Genomic DNA, 22384 nt, shown 5'->3' on the forward strand with positions numbered 1-22384 from the left:
ATTCGACTGATCTATGCGACCGCGATAAGGATGCATTCAGCAATCGGGGCGCCCACCCCTCCCGCACCCCCCCAGAGAGTTTCCTTCAACCCCCACGGTGAGTCAAACGCGGTCGATTAGGACCCTCCTCTTATCCCCATCTCAGGAGACTTTTCAATCGAGGAGAGCGAGGAAATCGCCGGTACCCGGTGGGAATTATTGCATATCCTGTGCGAAAATGAATGTTGAGACCATCGAAAGATTAGAGGTGCACGGAGACGTATCGATAGCCTGTTCAGCCTCGCGTTTCATTGACACTACGAAATTCAAGATCCCGGAGTGAATCATCAGCATCTCCGCGATTTCCGCGAACTCCATCGCAACTTTCTTTGACAGGCCGCAAGGAAGCCTATTCCGGACTGCCCTTTGCGATTCACTGAGGATCAGGGTCTGACGCCGGGGACAGTCCGACAGCTGGCAGGGCCGAGACCGAAAGGAGAAAATCGCGTCCATGAGCAGACGCGACCGGAACCGCCGGGATTGATTTAGACCGGACGAGATGGTTGGTAGACATGAGTCGGGACAGGGCCAATCAAGGTCGGAAATAGAGGGATGCCTGCCATTGGAGGACAGAGCAGCTCATCACGATTGCTCCGAACATACCGCTGAGATAGTCGAAGCCCGGACGGAGACGCTTCCTACCCTTGGCACCAAACGAAAAGTTCCACCTCACAGCAAACTCCGCGTACAATACAACTGTTACGGATTCTGAGTTCCGTGATTTCTTTATTCGGGCACCGGTGAAATACAGCAAGTATTGATCCTCACATCATAAGGAATTCGGGATATCTCGAGTTCTACGTCGCCGTATTTGCACAACTTCTCGACTTTATCTAGAACCGAGGGTCCTCGTGGGGAAAGCATGCATTGGGCTCGCCGGAGGAATTTCCTCTGTATAGCCGTATGACCAAACTTATCGGCAGCGCTCCCTCCGCCGGAATGAGAGCGAAGAGCGCTCCCTATGAGAAGTCAGCGGATGGCCGGAATGCACCGGGGAGATCTCCGTTTCTCTTTGGTGAGTCGGAATCGAGGACGATCAGCGTGTACCCAGACATCGTCTAGTCATCCGATGTGAGTCTCGAGCTTGCGCTGCTGTAGGCTCCACCGAATCTCATCTAAGGAAGCGAGAGGTTCAAAGAGAAGCTCTCCAAAGCTTTCCACGAAGAAGCCTGGACTCGTCTTCCAAGATTGCAGGTTCGCTACGAGGTGAATCTGCGCTTACGAAGGCAGCAAGACAAAGACGTGACGCCTGATGCGTACTCCGCGGTCGCCTTCCTCTCGACACGCATCGACAATAGGGATCCCTACGGCTCTGGAAAAAGATCGTCGTCTTCATTGACTGAACGGAGAACGCTGCCGGATGGCGATCGCTGGAAGGGAACCCTCCGCTCTTCTATGATATTATCCTTTTCCATAATCAATGATGTTCCTCCGTTCCTTTATCACTCCAAGAGAGCGCTCATGCAGGATACATTTCACCTTGAGGGGAACACACACGCGAAAGATATATTCTTTGAACAGATCGCCGCGACGGCCGCTTAGGTCTTGGGCCCTCTAGCGCTATCGCGGCGGTAATTGACATTCACGAACATTTCGGTGATGGATATAATCAGGTTCAAGAGATCAGGATGTGAGTCTCTATTGTGTCATGCCCACAGGGAAAAAACTGTGTTGATCATTTTCGATGATACTCTATCATGAAACTCGGAGTCCTCCTTCTCTGGCTCTTTTCCGCGCACCAGATTGATGGAGAATGCTCATCATCGCCCGAGACAACTTCTCTCAGGAAGGTCATTCTCTCGCGATGAATTCCTCTTCCTCCCGATGGTCTTCAACGGATTATGTCGAGACCAAATATCGTCATCCATAAGGATTCGGGGAGCAGCAGAGAGATGTAAGTAGGAGGCGATTCTAGCATAGAAGCGGAGCTTTATTCCAGGAGCGTTTTCTTTCGAAGGGAGATCGACTTGCTTGGCGTCGTCGCTGGAGATTTCTGAACTGCTCTTTTCATTACAGTCCTCGTGACTCTTGAGTTCTGCGAGTTTTAATAAATTACGATGGCGCCGTGGCCTAGTGGTTAAGGCGTCGGTCTTGTAAACCGAAGATCACGGGTTCAAATCCCGTCGGGGCCTATCATTTTATGGATGATGCTCCATACCGACGGAGGGGGATCCTAACGTACGAACGACCCACTTCCGCCCTTTGCCGAGGCTTCAATGTGAGTCTCCGGGACCCGATGAGACGCTCGCCGTCGATCGGGCTCGAAGGGGGAAGGGTATGGCCATCCGGAAAAGGAGTAGACATGCCGACTCGATATCGAGAAGGGGGGAACTCGCAGAAAGAATGGCCGATCAATGTGAGCCCATTCCCCACCCGACACATCCATTCCTTGGGAGTTCGAGGCTATCGCAAATGATATCGCTCCCCGACGAAGGAGGAACAGGAACGCCTTGGAGAGAAAGAAAAAATGCATGTCATGCGATCTATACGATTCGCTATAGGTCAAGTCCCAAGAAACCTCCAACCACATCGTGTGGAAGGTACTCCCAAGCGATCCAAATGAGGCTTCTCGTACAGGCCCTCAGCAGGCCTTCCTAGACGGAACAAGCATCAAGGCCATCGAGCCCTGGAGAGATCGATCGTTAAATACTGATTGAGGGCATCCTTGAGAGCCTTGGTTCGCGAGAGATCTCCCACCCACTCCTCGGCTATCCTTGCGTCGCTTTCCGGGGAAATCGGTTGAGACGCAAAGATCGAGTCAGTGCCACGCGCAAATCCATCCCTGAATGCTTCGTGAATTTTTCGCCTGAAATGCATATAAGTACGCTTCTTGGTCGGCGGGGCTGCCTCGAATACCTCCCTAATCACACGCGCGAGAAATGCTCCTGATGAAGCAGCGTATCGAGAGGGATTCACACGGCTCGGGTGAAGGAACGATTCGCTTTTGTTCCCTATGTGGGATTCTCTTCGCACTTCGCGGGCACTCTAGTCAGTTCGGAGGACCGGCATTCGCTCGAATGTTCTCCAAGTGCTGGAAGAGAGGTAGCCGCTCTACGACGGTGCCTACTTCTCAGGATAATTCTTTTCCGAGACTCGGCTCACGGATCCTCCGCCGGAATCGCTTCGATAGAGAAGGTATATGCACAGACAGCTCCTACGACTAGCTGCTCACATCCGATAACCTCGGTGAGCGCGACGTTCCTTCTTGAACAGGATCCTCGAGAATGCACATGTAGAGGACTTGTCCAACAGCTTCGTCGGACAGAGAGGAAGCTAGAGCGAGGGTTTGCTCCGGATGAGCAAAAACCGTTGGCGATGTGAGAGGGAATGCTCGCCCTCGATAAGATTACGGGCCGAATAAGATCCTGATCTATACGGCTTCCTTGGGCTTCCAATCAGACGCTCTCGAGAGCGACGAGCTCTCCGGGGCGCTTGAAGCCTTGAGGACTCCAGCGCTGTCGTATCAATTCCAAGCTTAGAACTTTCAAATCGACTTATGATAGGTTTAGTCTAGTCTCTTGTACTTCTTGATTCTTTCAGACTTCCCTACATCGGCCAGTGCCAGTAATCAACATCCGAAAGTTTCTCAATGAACTGTGCGATTGGTTTGGAGTTGCCTGCAGGTCTCGCCCTCAATGACATTGGACGGTCCTTCCGGGGTCCTCGTTCTCCTGTCAGAAAACTTCATGCAGGTATATCCGTTCATTTTGCATTCAGCAAATCCAGCTGGATGACTTCATACAAACGATTGACTTCGCCAAGGGCCTCAACAAGCCGAAACTGCTTATCGGAGATATCAGCAGTTGAGGGCCAATTGACTCCCATTTTGAGCTATGACTTCCCGCCTAGGGGAAAGGAGAGTCTCCCGTGGCTTCGGCGCTCGAGAAGTGGTGAACCAACCACTGCAAGTACCCTCCGGCAGGACAATGATGTGCTCTCTCCCTCTCGTAAGACAGCCGATCCGCGCGGAGTCGAAGCTCTCGACAGCCTGCAATCGCTATCGCGGCTGGTACCAATCAATGGAGCCCTTCGCTCAGCGACCACTGGTACGGGAATACCTCCATATAAGACCCGATACTCGAGTTTTGTCCCGGAGGTCTTCCGTGGTGGCCTCGTACCGCACCTTGGGTACTTGTTCACTGGCTCGATTCGCATAGCTAACACCCGGAGGGCAAAGATGCATAGAGCCAGTCGAGGCTGCTCCGCGGTTTCAAGCTGAAAGTCGATCGACCGGCGAGTCGAAACCGATTGAGAGACCATCATTTACCGATCACTTTATTTCCATGAGTTCCAAAGCGTGACGTCGATCCACAAAAAGACTCCTTATGAAATCTTTATCTTGCGAGAGGGTTTTTGGCGGCAGTGAGCTATCGACCGCCGTGAATAAACCGTCGGTATGTGTGCTCAGATCGCCGAGGTACTGCACGATGCGAGAAGGAGTTATTCGACCTGCCAGATCAGCGTCGCGTCAGGATTTGCCTGAGTTATGAATCGGAACTCTTGCCTGACCTGTTTAGCTTCAGGGAGGAATTGGACTCCGAACAGCCAAGAGACCTGGATATGGTCTTGCCGGGTGAGGACTGAGTAATCGGGGCTCACGTGCAGATACTTGATAGCGCAACGCGCACAAGCATCGATTCCGTTCAGAAATTTTTTCATACTCCGCTCCACTGACATTATCTGAGGAATATCCCACCGGAATAATTCGGGCGGCAATTATACTACGATCAGAGATGATCATCTATGCAGGAAGATGACAATCGAGCATACCCATAGTTCTTTCTCGTGAGGGTCGGTAGTGTAACGGAATGTCTGTAGTACAACGTAATGTTCATACATATCGGCTATGTGAACTGGATGGAAAAACGACTTCCAGTCGCACCTCTCCATGAGTATGTCATCTGTGATGCGGACTCCTTCTGTGAGCGCATTTTTCATCACGAGCAAGGTACTCTTTGAAACATTGAAACTGGAAGAACGTGGGAAGATTGATTGGAGCCACCAGAGATGGAATTCGTTCGCAGAGTGATTCATCGAGGGAGACTCCAGTAGATTCCTACTCCGACTCCTGTGTGGGAATACCTTGAATTCTGCTGCGGATAAACAGGTGTAATTATGGGCATGATATCCCACGGCATCTGCGTGATCGACCACAGCTGGGAGCTGACGCCGTATCCCTCCGGCAAAAGCATCACTGGCTCCGGCCATCTCCATTGGCTCATGACCAGAAAGAATTTATTCAGGATCCGGGCAGCGCCAGCTTTCGGGAACATGGTACAGACTTTTGCGACGAGTATAGCCCATGATACGCCTCCTAAATAACCTGCGACGCTTCGGAGAATGTTAGAAGCACGTCGGAGCAAATCTAATCATGTCTCGTTTCAGAATAGAAGAAAATGAGCGCTGCGGATTCACCTAAGGTGTGCGAATAAATCTTCTGACATTTAGCCCAGTAGCGTATCGCCTTCAGAGCCAATTGGAAAACCCGGTATCGAGGCACGAACCGGAGCACCATTTCTGTAACGCGATACCCGTTCAAAGATCGCACGCACCGGATATCTGAGATCAAACTAAAATATAGTGCCTTTAGTTTCCACGATGTCTCCGCGAGGGCGCGAGCGGAAGACCAGCACTTATACTCAGAGCTATCGAACTCGAACTGCTGTGATTTTCCGCAAAGCTCGGCCACGAAACCTTTCAATGTTGGCTCCCGCCAGGAGATCGAGCTCTCTCGAGATTTCGTCGACTTCGGTTCGGGCAAACACTATGTCGACCTGGATGTCATGGCAGGTCGCTCGGATCACAGGTACGTAGGCGGACGGCAAAACACTCAGTTTCGTGATCTCGTGAGAGTACTGCTCGAGCTGTCGAAAACAGAACGCAGCTTGAAAAAGTCGAGGAGCGCTGCAGTCAACACGGAGGTCAGGAACCTCGAATTTTGCGCGACTTCCGACCCACTCTTGTCTCATCAATCGTGGCCACAATACTGGCGATAACCTTCGTTTGTCACAAGCAGGTACTCACCATCCGCGGGAAACCGGTGAAAAACTCCTCTCTTGTTACCCACCGAGGAGCAACAAAGCAAAGATCGATATCGGAATAAAAATCCTGTACACCGAGCCGCAACGAGCCAAATTGTCGCAACCGGAATGTCGGCATAGAGTTGAGGGCTTCGCGAAGCCCCTTGGACTCCATCATGCTGAAGAGCCAAGCTCGGAGGAAACTCAGCATTCTGTTGATGACCTCGTGGCGTTCACTCACGCGGCGTTCGCACTCGTACTGTTTTTGTTGGTATAGGAGCTGAAAAAAACCGAAACGTTCTTTCGCAGAAATCGCAGACGTAGGAAGAGCACAATACCCGCCCTTCGATCGGTGCCGTCGAGCTCCCGCACGAGCGTTTGCGCGGGTCGTGCGGATAGCGTTTCCATCTTCTGAGGAGCTTCAACGCTCCGAAGCTTTGAGAACAGAGACACCGAGTGGGTCGGGAGCCCCGGAGGGAAAAGAGGATGAATCAAGAGAGGCCAGACGGAAAGTCCCTCGCACCCTAGATCGTAAACGCCAGAGGGGGTCTCCCAGATCCAAACACGGAGTCCGTTTCGGAAACAGCGCGGAATGAAACGAACCTGGCGCAAACTGTGGGTCAAATGGCAGTATTCCACGGGAGCGGGCTCATGATCACGGAGACTCCTCGAGGTCAGGAGCGATATCCTATCGTCATCGGCGAGATGATGGGCATCACTCATATTACGAGCGCTCGGCCACGGAGATTTCTTCTCGGTCAGCATCACCCGAAAAGCTTCGTTATTATCTGAGCCTCGATTGTTCGATGTTTTTCCGAGTTTGACGCGTACTCCGATTATCGCTCGACGCCATGAGTCTCGGAGCATTTAGCCCCCGGTTCTCAGACGAACTCCTCTAAGGGAAATCGAATCACACCTTTCGCTTGGCACCTACCACCTTCCCGCTCGGCTAGAACGTTCCGCGGCTCGGGGGAAGATCATCCAGAGCGGTAGAGATCGATTTGAAGGACTCGTTCAACACCGGGACGGCCTATGATGATAGAGATCTCCGAAACACTCGGAGCATATGAGTCATCCTGCAAAGCTGCAGACGTCTGTTGTCGTCATCGTTTGCCGTCGTTGTAACCGTGAACACAGATGCCAGTGTCTACACTCGGAAGTTTCCTCAAGCTCGGTTTGCCAACGGCCCGAGAGCGATTGTAAGTCTCTCTGACAGAAGCTCAGTTGGGAACCCGCGTCCGTAGCGGCTTCCATTCCTAGGAAACTCATCTGTCACCGAGTGGTTCTGCCTCAGAGCTTTCTCGGTTTCCGAGAGGAGATATCCCACTATCGATACGACCCCCGTCGGACCTTCTGCGAGCCGGCAGTAGGTGACATCTTGGGTTCACCATCCCAAACCGAAACCACACGGAATTTCTCTGTGAGGCTTTGCACGACTCCGTCCGTAAAGGGATGGGTCAATCTGTAGGAATTTGCCTTGAATTCCCGAATTTTCCCGGTTGCGCTGACAGAAAAATCCACTCCCTCGCAACTTGTCTCCCTTGCCCTGCGACATCGGTGCTATATTTTCTCGCTCTTAATCCATCGACTGGCTAGTCGACTCAGAATCCGTCATTAGTCATTAGTTCAATAGGTTTGCAAGCGGGAGCTTCCACTATAGATTGTTGAGCTCGACCCACGTAGCGTCTCCGACTGACTCGTGCAAACCCAGGCCATGATATTTCGCTTTCTCGAGCGGTTTTACCATTTCCGCATAGTTCTCTTCAGATAAGGCCCATGGATACGGCGATGCGAGAGAGCTGCCCATACTGTTCGGGCAACGAAGTTCCAAGACACAGCGGGAAAAATCGAAGAATTTAATAAAGTCGTGATTTCATCGAGAACAGAATATTTGACAGAAAGTTTTTTTTCTAGGCCGCAGGTCCGCCCTCACGTGGCTGCAGGGTGGATTCCTCTATATCTCTTGCTTTTCCCCTTTACGTTTCCCTGAAGGAAACCTCTGTCCGGTAAGATAGTTCAATGACGACCGCAGGGTCTCTCTCTTCGCGACCTCGGATCTCTTTGAACTCTTCACAAGGTGTGTATCGGGGATTTCCATCCACATTCCTCCATGATGATGAAGGAAAAACATCAGTTCCGAAAGCCTATGAGCTCGCCCCCTCCGAGACCCTGCCGATTTTGTCATCGACGATCAATTGCCAATCGAGGGCCCTCGAACTTCCCTCCATTCGTGATAAGTAGTTACCTTATATATCATACATTTTCGGACACTACTGAGTGAGTTCGAGAGATCACACTGAGCCTCAGATACCGATGTTCAAAGGAAGATTAGGTGTCCGAACGCCACCCCATCAAGTGAGCGATACCGTCGCCTGTCATATCAGACTTTGACGGTGTCTCTCAATGACTTTAGGCCCACTCTTGTGAGAAACTACGCTCCCCGTCCACGGAAGTTCCTTGTCAGGGAAAGTCTATCGAAGGCGATTAAAGGCTCTTATCTATCATGACTGGGGGTCTTCAAATTATTTTGTGCACTAGTGAAAATGTTCTGAGAAATAACATATTCTCCACGGAGGCGTGTCCTAAGTCGACTTACTCATCAGACAAGCTAGTTGTCTACATCGCGCAAGCAATCCAAAATTGAACTCCATATCTTTCATTTCTCAGAATCCGGCTGAATTATTGAGCCTGTGTTTCCTCCACGACGATGTCATGGATATCCTTATTTCCCGATTTTGACGTAGGTACCTAATCCCTTCTAGCTTCCTATATCACACCTGCCCCTCCGCAGCGCATTCTCAACGAGTATCGCGGTTCCCTCGTGCAATGGATCATGAATGCAGGATCTGCACTCCGCTTGGAAGAAAAAGCTGCCTTCACCCATTCCTCGTGGATCTTTCGGATGCTGGGCCGGAGAAGCGCATCCTGATCCAGAAAGAGTGGAGAGAGAGGCTAAACAATCGTGTAAGGTCCTGAATCTATCCGAGAGGTTCGGACAGTGCGCTATACCCTTCCCTTTGACTCTGCGGGAGCCAAGACTCGGGCTGCCAGCTTCAGGGAAACCAGGCATTCTTGCCGACGTCGACGTCGAGCTCTTTATCACAGGCAGATTTTTGGAGTCCGTAGAAACTTCTTTCCACGAACCAATTGTGCCGCTCGCACAGCTTCTCGAACATCCATCGATTGTCGAACGTCCCGCATTGCGACTTCTTCGAGTATTCGAGGGGAAGTATTTTCGGATCGATGTGACCCAACAGAGCTTCTCTATCCGTGTGCACATGGAAACGTTCCCGAACCTTCAAACAGGAAGAAATTCGTTTTGAGTTTCGCTTCAGGAAGGCGTCAGAACGACTGATATGATCTTTCAGCGAGGATTTCAGAGGTCGACAGGATTTTCACCTTTTGAGACAGCAATCGAGTCACGAGATTAAGGACGAATCGGAACGGCATGGGCACGTTCATCACGTGAATAGCTCTCACCCGCATGGGATAGCTGTTGTTGATACAGCTCGTCAAGAACTAGAAAAGGAATTCTCAGATTCGCACCGAAAAAAGCGTGCCTGCGTTAAATACGAGAAACGCTTCAGTAAAAGAAGAGAATGATCACCGAGGATGTTCATTTTCTCTCCAAAGCACTAACCTGAAAGACTGCCAGGTCAACATAAGGCAGGTGTCTTATGCCGAAACCATCGCAGTCATAAACGAAGCTGATCCCAGTCACTTGTACCTCGGGATCTCTTGTAAGCCATTCCAGGAGATACAAACCTAGGAATAGCATGTCAGCATGCACAGCAGTACCGTCAGACGGCTCCCAACCCCCTTTACGGAAAACTGGAAATGAGAGAGCAGAGAATGACGTGATCCTCGTGTACACGATATCGCCGCTACGCTCGATCCTTCTCGTCAGGACCGCGGCAGAAGGGAAGTATCACAAGAGAGAACGCGGGGCATTCATGATGGAGGTATATCGATGAAAGAGCGCACAGAGATGATGTAATGACTTACTGACAACTGTTGAACCGTCGTGGTTTTTCTTCTTGAGAACTGTCAAGGTCTGAAGTTTCGCGTAGAACTCTGTGTCACGGGGACCCTTCCCTTTTGGCATTATCTTGTTGCTGTGCGATGCTCGATTGAGATAATAGTTGTTGACCATCCGGAAGGAACGGTCGACATTGAATTTACACGTCCGCAGGAATCTGATGAGAAATTCATCATCGTCCTCATAGTTAACCGATGGACGACCCTGAGTCCGGATGAGAGCCCTCAAATCTCGGAGGGAGCTCTCCCTGATTTCCGGCGTTTCCCCCAGTTCCTCCGCGGCTATTTCGGACCAACTTTTCATCTGTAAGAGCGATCTGAATTCTAGAATCGATGCAAAAGATAATCTGCTAATATTGGGTGATCTCTTCCAGAGTTGGCAGTCTGATTGAGCTCCTCTAAGGTCTCGATGATCCTCCTGGGGATCTCGATCGATCTCCTTCGAATGCAGAAACTAATTGCCGAGTCTCAAACGCGGAATTCCCCCTCGATCATGGGTCCCAGGCATTGAGGTGTGGGAACGGGCTCCGCGATGCTCTGACTGAGAAACTAGAGTGCAACTCCGAATTCGCCCAGAGAATTACTTGGCGGAAACGCATTCGAGCCGGCTCGCGAATTCGATACGACGGATGTGAGATTTTCGCTCATATACAATCGAGTACTAGTTACGGAGCCGGAATAGAAAGATTTCGATTAAGCCGATCGCGGTTACAAGCCTTCAGGCGGACGAGCCCTCAGTGTCGAAAGTTTCACCTGTCCCATCAGATAATCTTATTGCAAGCCCATTTAGGAAACGCTGAATGATGTCGTGGCGATCATTTGCTCAAACGGCTCCACGAAGGCGACCGATATGAAGTTCCCCATAATGGCCCTGCAGCAACTTCGGCTCAGCTTCGTTGCTGAACTCCATTCACCGGCGAACTAGAAAAGGTGGTTTTCAGATGGCCCCGACGCGTTCGTCCTTGCTTCGCAAGCTCGCATCGGATCGCAGCATTGTCTACAACGAAGTCCGCGGGAGGTCATTGCTCGGTTGCGCAATCGAATGACCTCCCCTCACCGTGCGCCGAAGAAGGGCCCCGCAGAAAAATTCTGGTGTCTCAACCCCAGCAACGTGGACCGTAAAGCAGCTGCATGGCACCGAAGGCTCGCGTACGGGTCGCTATACGTATCCATGTACGACTCAAACGTCCGCTCGGAATATTTGGCGGTGAATACGCCATTTCTGAATGTCGGTTCGGTCATAGGTCTCAACCAAACTGGGTGAATCAAGAAAACCGATGCGCTGGGGAGACTTCCAACTCAATGGAAGATGGAATTCCCAGAGTCGAACTTGAGGAATTCATCCTGACTTCGGATACTCTCTATTCGGAATATTTCCACCGCACTAACCTCAGCAGCGCTGTTTCCGACTCGTAGCGCTTGGTTCTCCAGCGGCTTCAGAAGGCACGGGTCTCAGCTACGGTTCCGTGGCGGCCAGGCGGGCAGACAAACAGCCAGAACCGGGAAGGGACGGCTTGTTGCCTCGTCGGCGCAGAAGATGCAAGTCCGTAGGAGCCCATGTGGCCCCTCTGGAAGTGTTCACCAAAGTTCCTTCGCAGGGGAGTGGGTTCGACGCCGTGACTCTCCCTGAAAAGGAGCCTTCTAGCGCTGATCACATTCCGCGCGGACAACACACAGCCTTCCGCACAGCACCGCTCGCAGCGTCAGCGATGAAAGCGGGCAGCCGACAGATTATTCTGAAGGCTGACAGCAGAGGCACTCATTAAGCTATTTGACATTTTGGAATGATGCAAGTGAAGAGTCCAAATATTTTCTCGAGGAGATCTAATCTCCATCGACGAGGATCTTTTTTGACGCGATTCGCCCATCTATTCATCGATTATGAATTCCGTAGCGAGAACGGAAGCACCTAATCGAATTAGAGCACCCAATATTGCGCAATGCGGGAAGCCGAATATGGACGAGGGTATGCAGAGAATCCCGTTTTCTGATTTCACAGTGGACTGAGCGTTGACTTCGGATGCCGATAAGATATCCCGAATAAACGAAGCAATTCCACCTATTCCGGACCAGCGAGAAAATTTCATTGAACGCCAAACGCACGCCCCCGAGTGGTGTAATCAGGTTCACCTTCAAAGAAGAGACGAGCGCTGCGATAAGGGCCTAATTCTTCTTTCTGGATTCTGGGTTACACTGCTTGCAAGAAGTCAAGCAGGAACGTTGTTTGTCGAGCCGGGTCGACATCGAATTCTTCGCCGAAGGTTCCTATATGACGGCCCTGATTATGTAATACCTTGCCCGCTTCAGCATAAATAGTAGTTGGACTAGGGGAGGGTTCATATTCTTGATTCAGGTTTCTTGGACTGACAGCTCTCGCCGAAAACGCGGAGCCCAAAACGAATCACGAGCTCCGAGAATAAGATTCGGAGACTGGCGAGTCGGGAAGCTTGGCCTGACTGGATTCAGGTGCCTCTTGGGCGATTCAGGCCCAGCTCCCAGTATTGTACTACCAGCCAGAAATGTTGAAGGAGGAAAATGGCGACATGAATGTCCATGGAGGTTCCGAGCCCGAGGATCTTCTTATCTGACGATCGCCTCGGTCTTATCCGCCCTGATGAGCCTCCTGCTCAAGGTCTTGATATCCGAAAATGCACCTGCGATTTTTTCGGGAGCTAAAGCAAGCCGGGGATGACTGGAGTGCACAACGAATGTAAGCTTGCGACCCCGCAAGGTACCGTATTTCTTCTTATCGGAGGGCATGCCCGGTAACTATTTAGGGCCCCAGATTGGTGCCAAGCGAATGGTTTTGCTCCTTATGGGGCATTCCCGTTTGGATTCGAGGATCTCTCGATTGGGACGCGAGGGGAACTCGCAATCGGGGGGCGGTTCGCCTCGGGCGGCACTATCGAGGGGGCGGCATTTTCGGCTTCGAAATTCAAAAAATGGCTATATTTGTGAATATTTTGGTAACTCCTCTCGAAAAACATTCGGACAGGGGGCAGCATTTCGGTTGATCGCGCCCAGAATTTTCAAACCGTTGACCGCCCCGGGCGCCGTGAAGGGGTTGCACGCAAACGAATGCTCGTCTGCCTCTCATACTATGAAGAAACCGTACTATGGATAATCCATATCACATTCAGTTACGCATCATCTACATCTGCAAGCTCGTCTACGCCCGACTCCTCCGCATGTGGTGCCTGTTGAATAGGGATTTTGAAGAGTGCCCGCCCGAATAAGCTCTCCCAAACCACGCCCGTCAAAAAGAGCATGCTCGGTAATCAGAGCATGCCCTCCAATAGGAGGGCATCATTACTCATCTAACCTCCGATTGCTCTGATTACTCATCTAACCTCCGATTGCTCTGATTACGCATCTTACCTCTGATTGCTCTGACTACTCATCTAACCTCTGATCGCTCTGATTACTCATCTAAGCTCTGATTGATTCCTCCTCAAACATTTGCACTCTGGGCTCGACCACCCAGCTTAACCCCCTCGAATTCTGTCGAATATGACGTATTGTGATGGGATACTTTCGAATACTCGGGGAGTCTGTCCTATACTTATCCGGGTAGCGTTGGCTCGCAGCTTCTCCGTCTCGTGGTTTCCAAATTGTCGCCCGCGTACGGCCGGATGAGTCTTCCATGAGCGTCCAAGAAAATCCCCTTTCAGAAATGATAGAACGCGAATCTCTACGGGGAAAAGTGGAGGGAAGGCTTATATCCATCATCCTACTCGAGCCAAAGATTCTCAGCTGCCGCCATTCTTCGCGATGGAAATTCCGGCTCGTTCCGAATGAACAACTGCATCTCGATTCAGTAAGCAGAGCCTCAGGAATTCCCATCTGCACCTATGGCCGCTGGCCCTCGCACTCTAGGTCTGAGCACTCCAAGAACGAAGCACGCATGCAGTGTATTTAGGCGCAAGGGTTACGGAGTATTCAACTTGGCTCAGAACCTCCAGACACAGGCCGCTTGAGGTCGGGAATCCGACGCGGAATTCCGCGAGGTCCCACAGCGGACGATAGTCAGACCCGAATCCCACAACGCCGGCGGACTACATGACCAGACATCCTCCCGGAATTCCGTAGCCTGATATCCATGTGTGGTGCGTCATACTGTCCTTCAAAACCAACACCCGATCGTTCTCGGATCTTTGAATATCTCTGAAGGTCTCCCTCGCCTTGCTCGCCCTCTGGCTCCCGCAGGCTCAGTTCTCTTCGATAGGTACATGATACCAATTTCCGTGGTCTGAATGTTTACTCAGAGCGTTGTCGAACCACTCTCTCGTTCAACGGGAGCTCCGCAAATCCAAGATTCCGAAAAATGATAAATCTGAACGATATTGAAAGCTCCCTGGCGTGTGTCGGTGAGAGCTATTATACATACATCACGACTCATGACAATTTCTGAGAGAGACGCGGAGCGTTTCTCTCGACTTCGGACCTCATCCTCCTCGGTGTCTCAAACCAAATCGGAACATAGAAAGACGATGTCATCATCTTCGCTTCCACTGAGTTCAATGTCAAAGGGCCTCTGAACATGCGGAAGCGCATTGAATCTAATGAAAGCGAGTCACTCATGACTTGTTCTCGGTCAATCCCGAACTTGGTTCCATAATTGTTTAGGTTCAATGTTCACTCGACTGGAGAATGAGAGCAACTTGGACTGAGCTACGGAATCGTGGTTTGGGTCAGCGTTACACAAGACATACATGTACAGAAACTTTTTGCCGTCACGGTGTTTTTTCAATGAAAATCAGGACCGCTCCAGAATTCTTAGCGATCACTCAGATTTGAGACCGATCACTCCAGGACCCTTCCAGAGCACCGCGCCAACAGTCTTCGCGCCACCTTCCCAGATCGAATTACAGAGACTCGTGAAATTTCTCTCGATTCCCCCGAATGCACCCAACAATGTGCAATCCGCTTGAAAATCCGTTTTCTCCTTCCTTCACATGAACAGAATGCTCATCCATGAAGAACTTGCCCCGCATCCGTAGTCTAGGGTCGAATATGGCGCAGAAGAATGTTTTTCTTTCTCGAAGAGGCGGAGAGGATGTCGGGGAGGGGCGGGTCTTTCGGCCAAAGCCTGCGCGGTTCAACTGAGATAGACCAACCCTTTGTAGTCACGTAGAAACAGCGGAGTGTCCGTATTGTGCATCAGAAACTTCTGTGTCACCTTTTTTGTTGCTGAAAAAACGGAGTCTGGCTGAGGTGAGTCCTGGACCTAGAGCCTCCGAGGTGGGAACTCTCGCCCCAGTGCTGCAACTAATGCAGATCTCTGGCCGCTCGCTTACGTCGGTTACGATTCGTCATTTTCATCGTAGCGCAGTGGAAGCCGCGTTTAAGCGACGTTCGGGTCGATCATGAATTGTCGTACGAGAGGGGTGAGGTTCCGATCACGCTCGTCGAGGTCTGACATTCATAATGAATACCCCGGTTATTTCTCGATGGAACTTAGCTGCTTCTCTTGATGGTTCGTCCATGACGAGCAAGAGGCTACCGGATTATATGAATTTCAACTCGTCCTCCTTGAGGGACTTTCCGGAAGATCACTCCTTTCCCCTGATAGCACTCAGATTCTCAGAGGACCATGCCCTGAAGCATAGCGTCCGGAGGGCTCTCATCAATGATTATAAGATCTTATGGCTTATACGAATCCCGAAAACTCAACGTTCGATTCGATATTGAACAGAATGTCGATCGGGGGTATCGTGAATATTTCCCGATGAGCTCCTTCTCGCGGAACTTCATTGACCTATCTCCCGACATAGGGAGCGATGCCGTTGTGTTTCCTGACAAGCTTACGAACGACGCCAGCGTCAAGTATCCGAATCGCACAATTGATTATCACATCCGATGGAGCTCGGAAGGAGGACACACGGACCCTGGACGGCTCCTCCATCTCCATGCGATACACAACACATGAATCTCTATAATATATTCTGTCATCGAGATAGATCAACTAAATTATCATTGAGTTCTCCCAGGATGTCGGCCCTTCGAATCCTTGAGGTAGACATCCGCTTCCGGAACCTTAGTACCCTCGGCGATTACTTGACGTCGAACTGCTAACCTGCGACGCCTCTTTTGAGCTAGGACTCCTCGCTCGATCAAGCTGTAGAAAGATGAGCATCCCAAGAAGAGTCCGCGGCAGGAGTGTCCTGCCCAGAGCAACTCCTGTCTACGGACGCCGATCACAAAGCTCTAACGCGGTTCTAGACCGGTTGGAATCGATTGTGAGGGTGTCTCGCCAAGCTGCGTATGCTCCGAGTGTTTCAATTCCTCTGAAAGTGTACGAATGGAAGTTTTTTTCTCAGATGTCGAATCGCATAAGGCTTTGCGCTCGATGCCGAAATCATAATGAGCGCAATCCTGTCAAGGATCACAAGGAACAGTGTAGATATAAGTAAGTGCCTTCGGCTACGGAACCGAGAACATTTGTCAGCGGGCACGGGGCTTTCGCAAGTATGAATCCCCTTCTCGGAGGCGTCGATTTGACCGCATTGTCGCTTCGTAGGAACTGCAAATGTGAGCGGTGCATCCTGATCATACAGCGGCAGCAAGTGCAAAGCGCCTTGAAGAAGCTGCAACACACCGATGGCACGGGAAGGGACAGCAACAACAATACCAACAAATGTCAGCCTCCGTGTCAAGTGAGTTTCCATTCTCGAAGTTCTCCTCAGGCGGACTTCCCTCTGGTCTACTTTGAGCATTGTTCGGAACAGAGCAAGAATCAGGAGCGGGAGATTCTCAGGGTACGTTCCTTGGCGGATGATCTACAATAATTGAGATCTTGGGCTATTGCTGACAGCGAGCTCTTCCAAGGGTCTCAAAGATGTTTTCGCTTAACCATCCCTGAGCGCATGGCGGACGAGCTATTCGTGTACATAAATTGCGATAGTCACGTTCGCGGAGTATGCCTTGCTCGATGAAACACACAAAGAAACACGTTTCTTTTTCGGATGTTGTTCTTCCCTCTCGACCGCTCGCTTAGACAACAATCGTATAAACATAGCAAGTCCGTTTTCATGGAGGGGACGAAGAGGACTCGTCCATTAAACTTGGATGAGCGCGCTCCAAAGATCAACCGCCGCCGTAAAAGTTCACTTAAGGAGAGCGATGCGAGTTTGTTATTGTTAGGAATTCTTTGAGTCATCATCAATACGCCTATATCCTGGCGGTGGCTTTCTCAACTTGTTGCCCGGAGAGACGTCTCTAGTGACTCTTTTACGTTCATTTGATTCCCACCGGAGCTTGCTAGTATTTCTTACAGCGACGAGGCCGACCGCGATAGCGCCAGGAAGGTTCGATCCCGCTCGGATTCCTGAAAAATCACTCACTCAGATATCTCCAAATCCCCAAGTTTCGCGGACCGCCCCGGATCGGGGACGTTCGAGCGATCCGCGCGATTCCGTACACTTGGATTAGAAACATCTTCAAAGACATCTGCCGGCACGAAATCTCCCGCTAATTAATTCTCTGAAGTTTGGTTTGCGCATGCATCGTATGCATCTAAACTTCGGAAGCACCGAGAGTCGCGCCCATAATTTTTGAAACATCTGTTCCGTCCGCACTCGGTCTTCTTTGACTGGTGTGGGTGTGGACGAGGACTGCCGTGAGTTCGACGAATCTAGGGATATCCGACGCCTATGAACTCGGGGGCATCGCGCCTTCCAGGTCGCTACAGATTTTATTGCACTCTTATTTCATCTCACTGCTCGAACACAATGGTGTGGGTCTCGTACGGAAAAGCATTGGTGGAAGAACAGAGCGCAAGCATGGACGCATACACTCCATGCCCTCGGATGCACCATTGAATATCGAGAATCGTGAAGCCCGCGGTATGCTTTCATGTTTTCCCGGGACCCCATCGTTAAGGCATCTTGACCCGGAAGAAGGGCACCAACGGTTCCGGAGGCCCTCAATAAGCGACTCGATAATACGGATAAGAATGTAATCTCGGAGCTCAGCCACCATCCGCAGAGAGTGGATGATTCGGTCAATGAATCCTGCCTACCTGCGGAGTACCATCATCCACGCTCAACTCGAGTTGGTAATATGAAATTAGAATGGGTTGTCCACTTCTACGAGGCCTGTTCATGCCCTGAGGTAGTTCATAGCAAGTCGGAAGGAACGACATCGGATATCCAAGATTCGCTTCTGGAAGAGGATGTCATTATCAGCTTTCGGGGAATCGGAATTCGTGGACATTCATCTCCCGGTGTGTCGCAGGAAATCGCAGCGTGCTCCTATAGCACCGGAACAGGGATGCAAGAAATTTTCTCGACTCTGTGAGACGAACTCCGATATTTCGGGCTTTTTTCAATACGATTGTTTCTTCCTGAAGAGCGAGTCCAGACTGAACAGCAAGAGTTCACCGACGACGCCTCCAGGCACGACACTTCTCTCGGAGCGCTCCGCCGTGAGCACGACGACTAGCTGTTTCGGGATACCAGGAACCAGTAAGTTCTGTAATTTATCTAGTTGAAATCATTTTCTGCCCCTTGAAAGCCACACAAGGCATCGACCTGGATGAAGTCACGTTGTGCTTCTCCTCGGAGCCAGAGATTGGTAACGACGTCGGCAACAAGAACGAAAACGAGTGAAATACGAAAAGGGAGAGACAGAACCGAAGAAGAGGGCCACAAGAGCTAAAAGACAAAAAAGTCGCTTCTCTGTGTTTTCGCTCAGCCTTCCCCGTCATGTTATTATCCGTTTCGAGCATTTCAACAGAAACATGATTTACGCTTCTGAGAAATAAGTGTGACCCGACGCTGTTACTTGTCAGTTCGTTTTATTGAACTGAGCATAAATACCTCAAAACAAAAGCTCCACTGGCTGTTGTGTGCATGTGAGATGAATTCGATGGAATTTCGTTCGGTTGTTTTAAACCAGAAATACGACCTCTGATATAGTCGACTGAATCGTGATCATCCGCGGCGAGGGCGGGTCAGCCGCTTCAGAAAGAGCACTCTTTACTTGCCTACGGTTCGTTTTGGCCCTGCCTACGAACGGCGAATGAGCCAGCCAGCGAGTCGACCGACCGACCAAACAGACACAAGGACAGACGACAGCGGAGGGCTGCAGCCAAACATTGATCCGAGAGTCATAATGAATCATTGACAAGAAGCAAAGTCCAGAACGTATTTCATTCATTCCGGAAGGATGAGCTCTTGTGGCGACGCGCGCCGATTGTTCGCGTGCAATCCGATTGGGCTACTGGACGCTCGGCTCGCGACAAGTTGTCCGGACTCGGGCAGTCAGACAAGATCTTATCAAACAGGATTTTTGTTGTGTCTCCAAAACAGCGCATGACTCCCGCATTCGAGCACCCGATATTTTGAGTCATTTGCCTTCCCGTGGAGTAAGTGAGGTACGATTCCCATATTGTTCGACCTGGCTCAACGAGGGAAGTCTTCTGAAATGGGAATTCGGAACCCACTGACAGTCTCGCGAGACGGTCGGGAGCTTTGCGTCTGGCGTCGGATTAAATCATGGGAGTCGAGGTGTGAACAGCACATCAAGAATCGTATCTCTTGTCATTCGATCTTGATATCCGAACCAATTCAGCTATTGTGGTATCGAACTTCACGAAGCGGGCAAATCCGCAGAAATAGTCGTCCCGACTGATAAAAACATTCAAACTCCCGGTCGAAAGCCGTACGAAAGTTTCTTTCTCGCAATGGAGATTTCTATCGCACCTCAATGAAAAATTATGAGTTCCCGCCTATTTCGAATACGAGACTCCGAGCTTTCATGCATTTCGGAAATCCAAACACACCTAGCTTCAGAGCCCGAAGCGTTTCGTCCGAACTTATCCAGCTCCTGGTAATCTTGGCAGCCCACGGTTCCCTTCTGGAGTGGATCATGTCCAGGAGGGGATCAGAAGCTGATCCTTGTCAGTTAAGGAAAGCTCCCTCGTAGAGTCACTTCTCACAATTTTCAGTGCCACCTCTGTGTCCGCCCCTGCCTTTTCGACCGCTCCCGCTCCTGCCAGGATCCCTATTGGATCCCCGCTTCCTACTCAGTCTTGGGAGCCTCCCCTTCCCGTCATCGATGATTCCTTTCATCGAAAATCCAGAAGATACAAGATCTCAGACACTGAACCCGCATTCGATGTTCCCACCAACATCAGGTGAGTCGAGTTTCCGCGGAGAACTGCCGACAATTCCTGGGCCGACCGAATTCTCTGTGCATCTGATCTTCCGGATGAGCGGGAGAATACCGTCATGTTGAGCGACGAGGAAGTCAGTGGAATCCGTTGCTAATTGTTTAAATGCTCCTCAGCCGACAGATATCGAAGTCATTCGCGGCATTGATTCCAGGCCCAGATGACAGTCCCATCGAAGACCAGAGCCATCGCGACGATGAAGGACGCGGGGATCGATCACTTGACGCAACGAGCACAACCGGAAGCAGTCATTAGGCGACCTCCTCTTCAAAGGCGAACTGCCGACCACCATGCGCTCTCTCTTTCCGACCGAATCCTGGGGCGGGGGTCGACAGCGAAGTCGCATGGAAGGCACCGGAAGGTCGCATCAAACGATCCAGCTACTTACTCGATTCTGAGATTTCGGATCAAAGAAAATCGGCCAATAATTCTATCTGTTCGTAACCCCATATACGAGTGTTCAGAAAGTCGTCCACCAGATATATCATCTGACCAAAGGTCGGGAGCGCTCGGCAGTATATAAATGCCTTCCCTCACAACAAGTCAGAGAGACTGATGCTGGCATATCGAACCCCTCTCCCAGTCAGAAATCGCCGCACAGCTCAAATGTAAATATGGGAACCGCCCCCTTCTCGAACTTCGTAGATCCAATTTTCAGGGCAATAAACCGATGAACACTGTATTCCATTGATTCGGTGCTCTATTCTCTAGTCAACCAAGCTAGAAGGGACAGAAAGGACTAGTGTCCAAGGGCGATTATCACGATTCCCGTGACCATCATTGTAGTCTACCTATATCTACTAGTTCGTCTTTATTCCAAACCATCCGTGTTTGGATGAATACGTTTGAGGTCTTCCCTCTGACCCAATGATACATCATGATAATGGCGGAGATGGAGGGAGAACGTTCGAAGTTTATCTATCGTCTGAGAATGATAAAGCGATGAATCCGAATGTCCGAATGAGAACCTCATGGAGAAGGGATCCCATGACGGACTTCGCGAAGCCAGCTGAATCTATCCTCCGTTGTTTATGTTCGCCAGAACTGAAGCTCTCCAACATAATTCCCATGAAGAGTCCGCCGAAGGAGGGAAGGAAAGTTTTTGTTGAGGGTTCACAGTGATGGTGGTCGTCCCACCGATATCTCACTGCGAATCTCTCGGCCCCACTCCAGGCATTCATCATCTTATGACAATCTAATTGGCTATAATCATTTCATACCTCATTCTCCGAAAAGACCAATATGTTTTCTCCTTTGGGAATGGTGAAGAACCGTCGGATTATTCTTTCTGGCGAGATACGCCTTAGATCTCTGATAAGTTATTTGATTAGTGCATCTTCATACTCGTTCTCTTGGTCAGTTCGGCTGCAACCGCGAGTAGGACGCGAATCGATATGAGCCGTGATGTGAGTGACCCGGTTGATATCTGTTGGGAAGTCGGATGTCTTGAGTCTAAGGTATTGATTAACCGGAAACTACTCCAAGAGTATCGACCGGACGGATAAGCGCGGTGTCGAATCACGCGAGCGAGCTACTTGTCTCACTCGCCAGAACGGTATCAACCGGGTCACTCACATCACGGCTCATATCGATTCGCGTCCTACTCGCAGCCTCATCAGATTCGTCCCAAGACCCTCTGGCCAGCGAATTATCGTATTCCAAAGCCCCCTCGTCCTTAGCGCTAGCCATCTCTTATCAGAGTCATGACTCATGAGCTCACGGAGAATCGATAGCTTGACGCGCGGGCTTCGAGAGTAAGAGTTACTTGCGGTTCACTTTCTGCTGCGTGATACAATCAGGAACCTTGTGATGAACGACAAGCGATAACTTATAATTCATGAGAAATCGGAGGAGGAACGGAGGAACGGAGGAACGGAGGAACGGAGGAACGGAGGAACGGAGGAACGGAGGAACGGAGGAACGGAGGAACGGAGGAACGGAGGAACGGAGGAACGGAGGAACGGAGGAACGGAGGAACGGAGGAACGGAGGAACGGAGGAACGGAGGAACGGAGGAACGGAGGAACGGAGGAACAGAGGAACGGAGGAACGGAGGAACGGAGGAACGGAGGAACGGAGGAACGGAGGAACGGAGGAACGGAGGAACGGAAGAA

The 22384-nt window shown here is 50.7% G+C and overlaps 2 protein-coding genes, 1 long non-coding RNA gene and 1 other non-coding gene across 4 annotated transcripts; 2 read left to right on the forward strand and 2 right to left on the reverse strand.

Annotated features, from left to right (window-relative positions):
* Positions 1–2098: 2098 nt before the first annotated feature.
* On the forward strand, positions 2099–2171 carry TRNAT-UGU (transfer RNA threonine (anticodon UGU)). The gene has a single exon. It is a non-coding gene; the product is annotated as a tRNA-Thr (tRNA).
* Positions 2172–4309: 2138 nt separating this feature from the next.
* Positions 4310–6782, reverse strand: LOC100904500 (poly(A) polymerase type 3). The gene is made up of 8 exons (XM_003739923.1): positions 6663–6782; positions 6064–6339; positions 5734–5903; positions 5455–5609; positions 5122–5362; positions 4810–5008; positions 4549–4719; positions 4310–4459 (listed from the first exon to the last, which is right to left on the reverse strand). Exons 1-8 carry the CDS (start codon positions 6780–6782, stop codon positions 4310–4312), a joined length of 1482 nt encoding a protein of 493 aa, XP_003739971.1.
* Positions 6783–9048: 2266 nt separating this feature from the next.
* On the reverse strand, positions 9049–10401 carry LOC100904645 (alpha-tocopherol transfer protein). Its single transcript, XM_003739924.2, has 4 exons — positions 10065–10401; positions 9700–9890; positions 9459–9578; positions 9049–9355 (listed from the first exon to the last, which is right to left on the reverse strand). Exons 1-4 carry the CDS (start codon positions 10399–10401, stop codon positions 9113–9115), a joined length of 891 nt encoding a protein of 296 aa, XP_003739972.2. The 3' UTR covers positions 9049–9112.
* Positions 10402–18446: 8045 nt separating this feature from the next.
* On the forward strand, positions 18447–20619 carry LOC100898198 (uncharacterized). The gene is made up of 3 exons (XR_145304.1): positions 18447–18562; positions 20047–20235; positions 20426–20619. It is a non-coding gene; the product is annotated as an uncharacterized LOC100898198 (long non-coding RNA).
* Positions 20620–22384: the final 1765 nt, after the last annotated feature.

Source organism: Galendromus occidentalis, unplaced genomic scaffold, assembly GCF_000255335.2.
Source record: "Galendromus occidentalis unplaced genomic scaffold, Mocc_1.1 scf7180000076600, whole genome shotgun sequence".
NCBI lineage: Eukaryota > Metazoa > Arthropoda > Arachnida > Mesostigmata > Phytoseiidae > Galendromus > Galendromus occidentalis.

Coding starts and splice junctions, on each gene's coding strand:
- LOC100904645 (XM_003739924.2), bottom strand. CDS start 10,401: ATGAAAAGTTGGTCCGAAATAGCCGCGGAGGAACTGGGGGAAACGCCG. Junction 9,891..10,064: donor CGACGGTTCAACAGTTGTCA/GTAAGTCATTAC, acceptor TCTCATTTCCAG/TTTTCCGTAAAGGGGGTTGG. Junction 9,356..9,458: donor CTCGATTGCTGTCTCAAAAG/GTGAAAATCCTG, acceptor TCCTGTTTGAAG/GTTCGGGAACGTTTCCATGT.
- LOC100904500 (XM_003739923.1), bottom strand. CDS start 6,782: ATGAGTGATGCCCATCATCTCGCCGATGACGATAGGATATCGCTCCTG. Junction 5,363..5,454: donor GATTTATTCGCACACCTTAG/GTGAATCCGCAG, acceptor GAAGCGTCGCAG/GTTATTTAGGAGGCGTATCA. Junction 5,009..5,121: donor TATCCGCAGCAGAATTCAAG/GTATTCCCACAC, acceptor ACGTTCTTCCAG/TTTCAATGTTTCAAAGAGTA.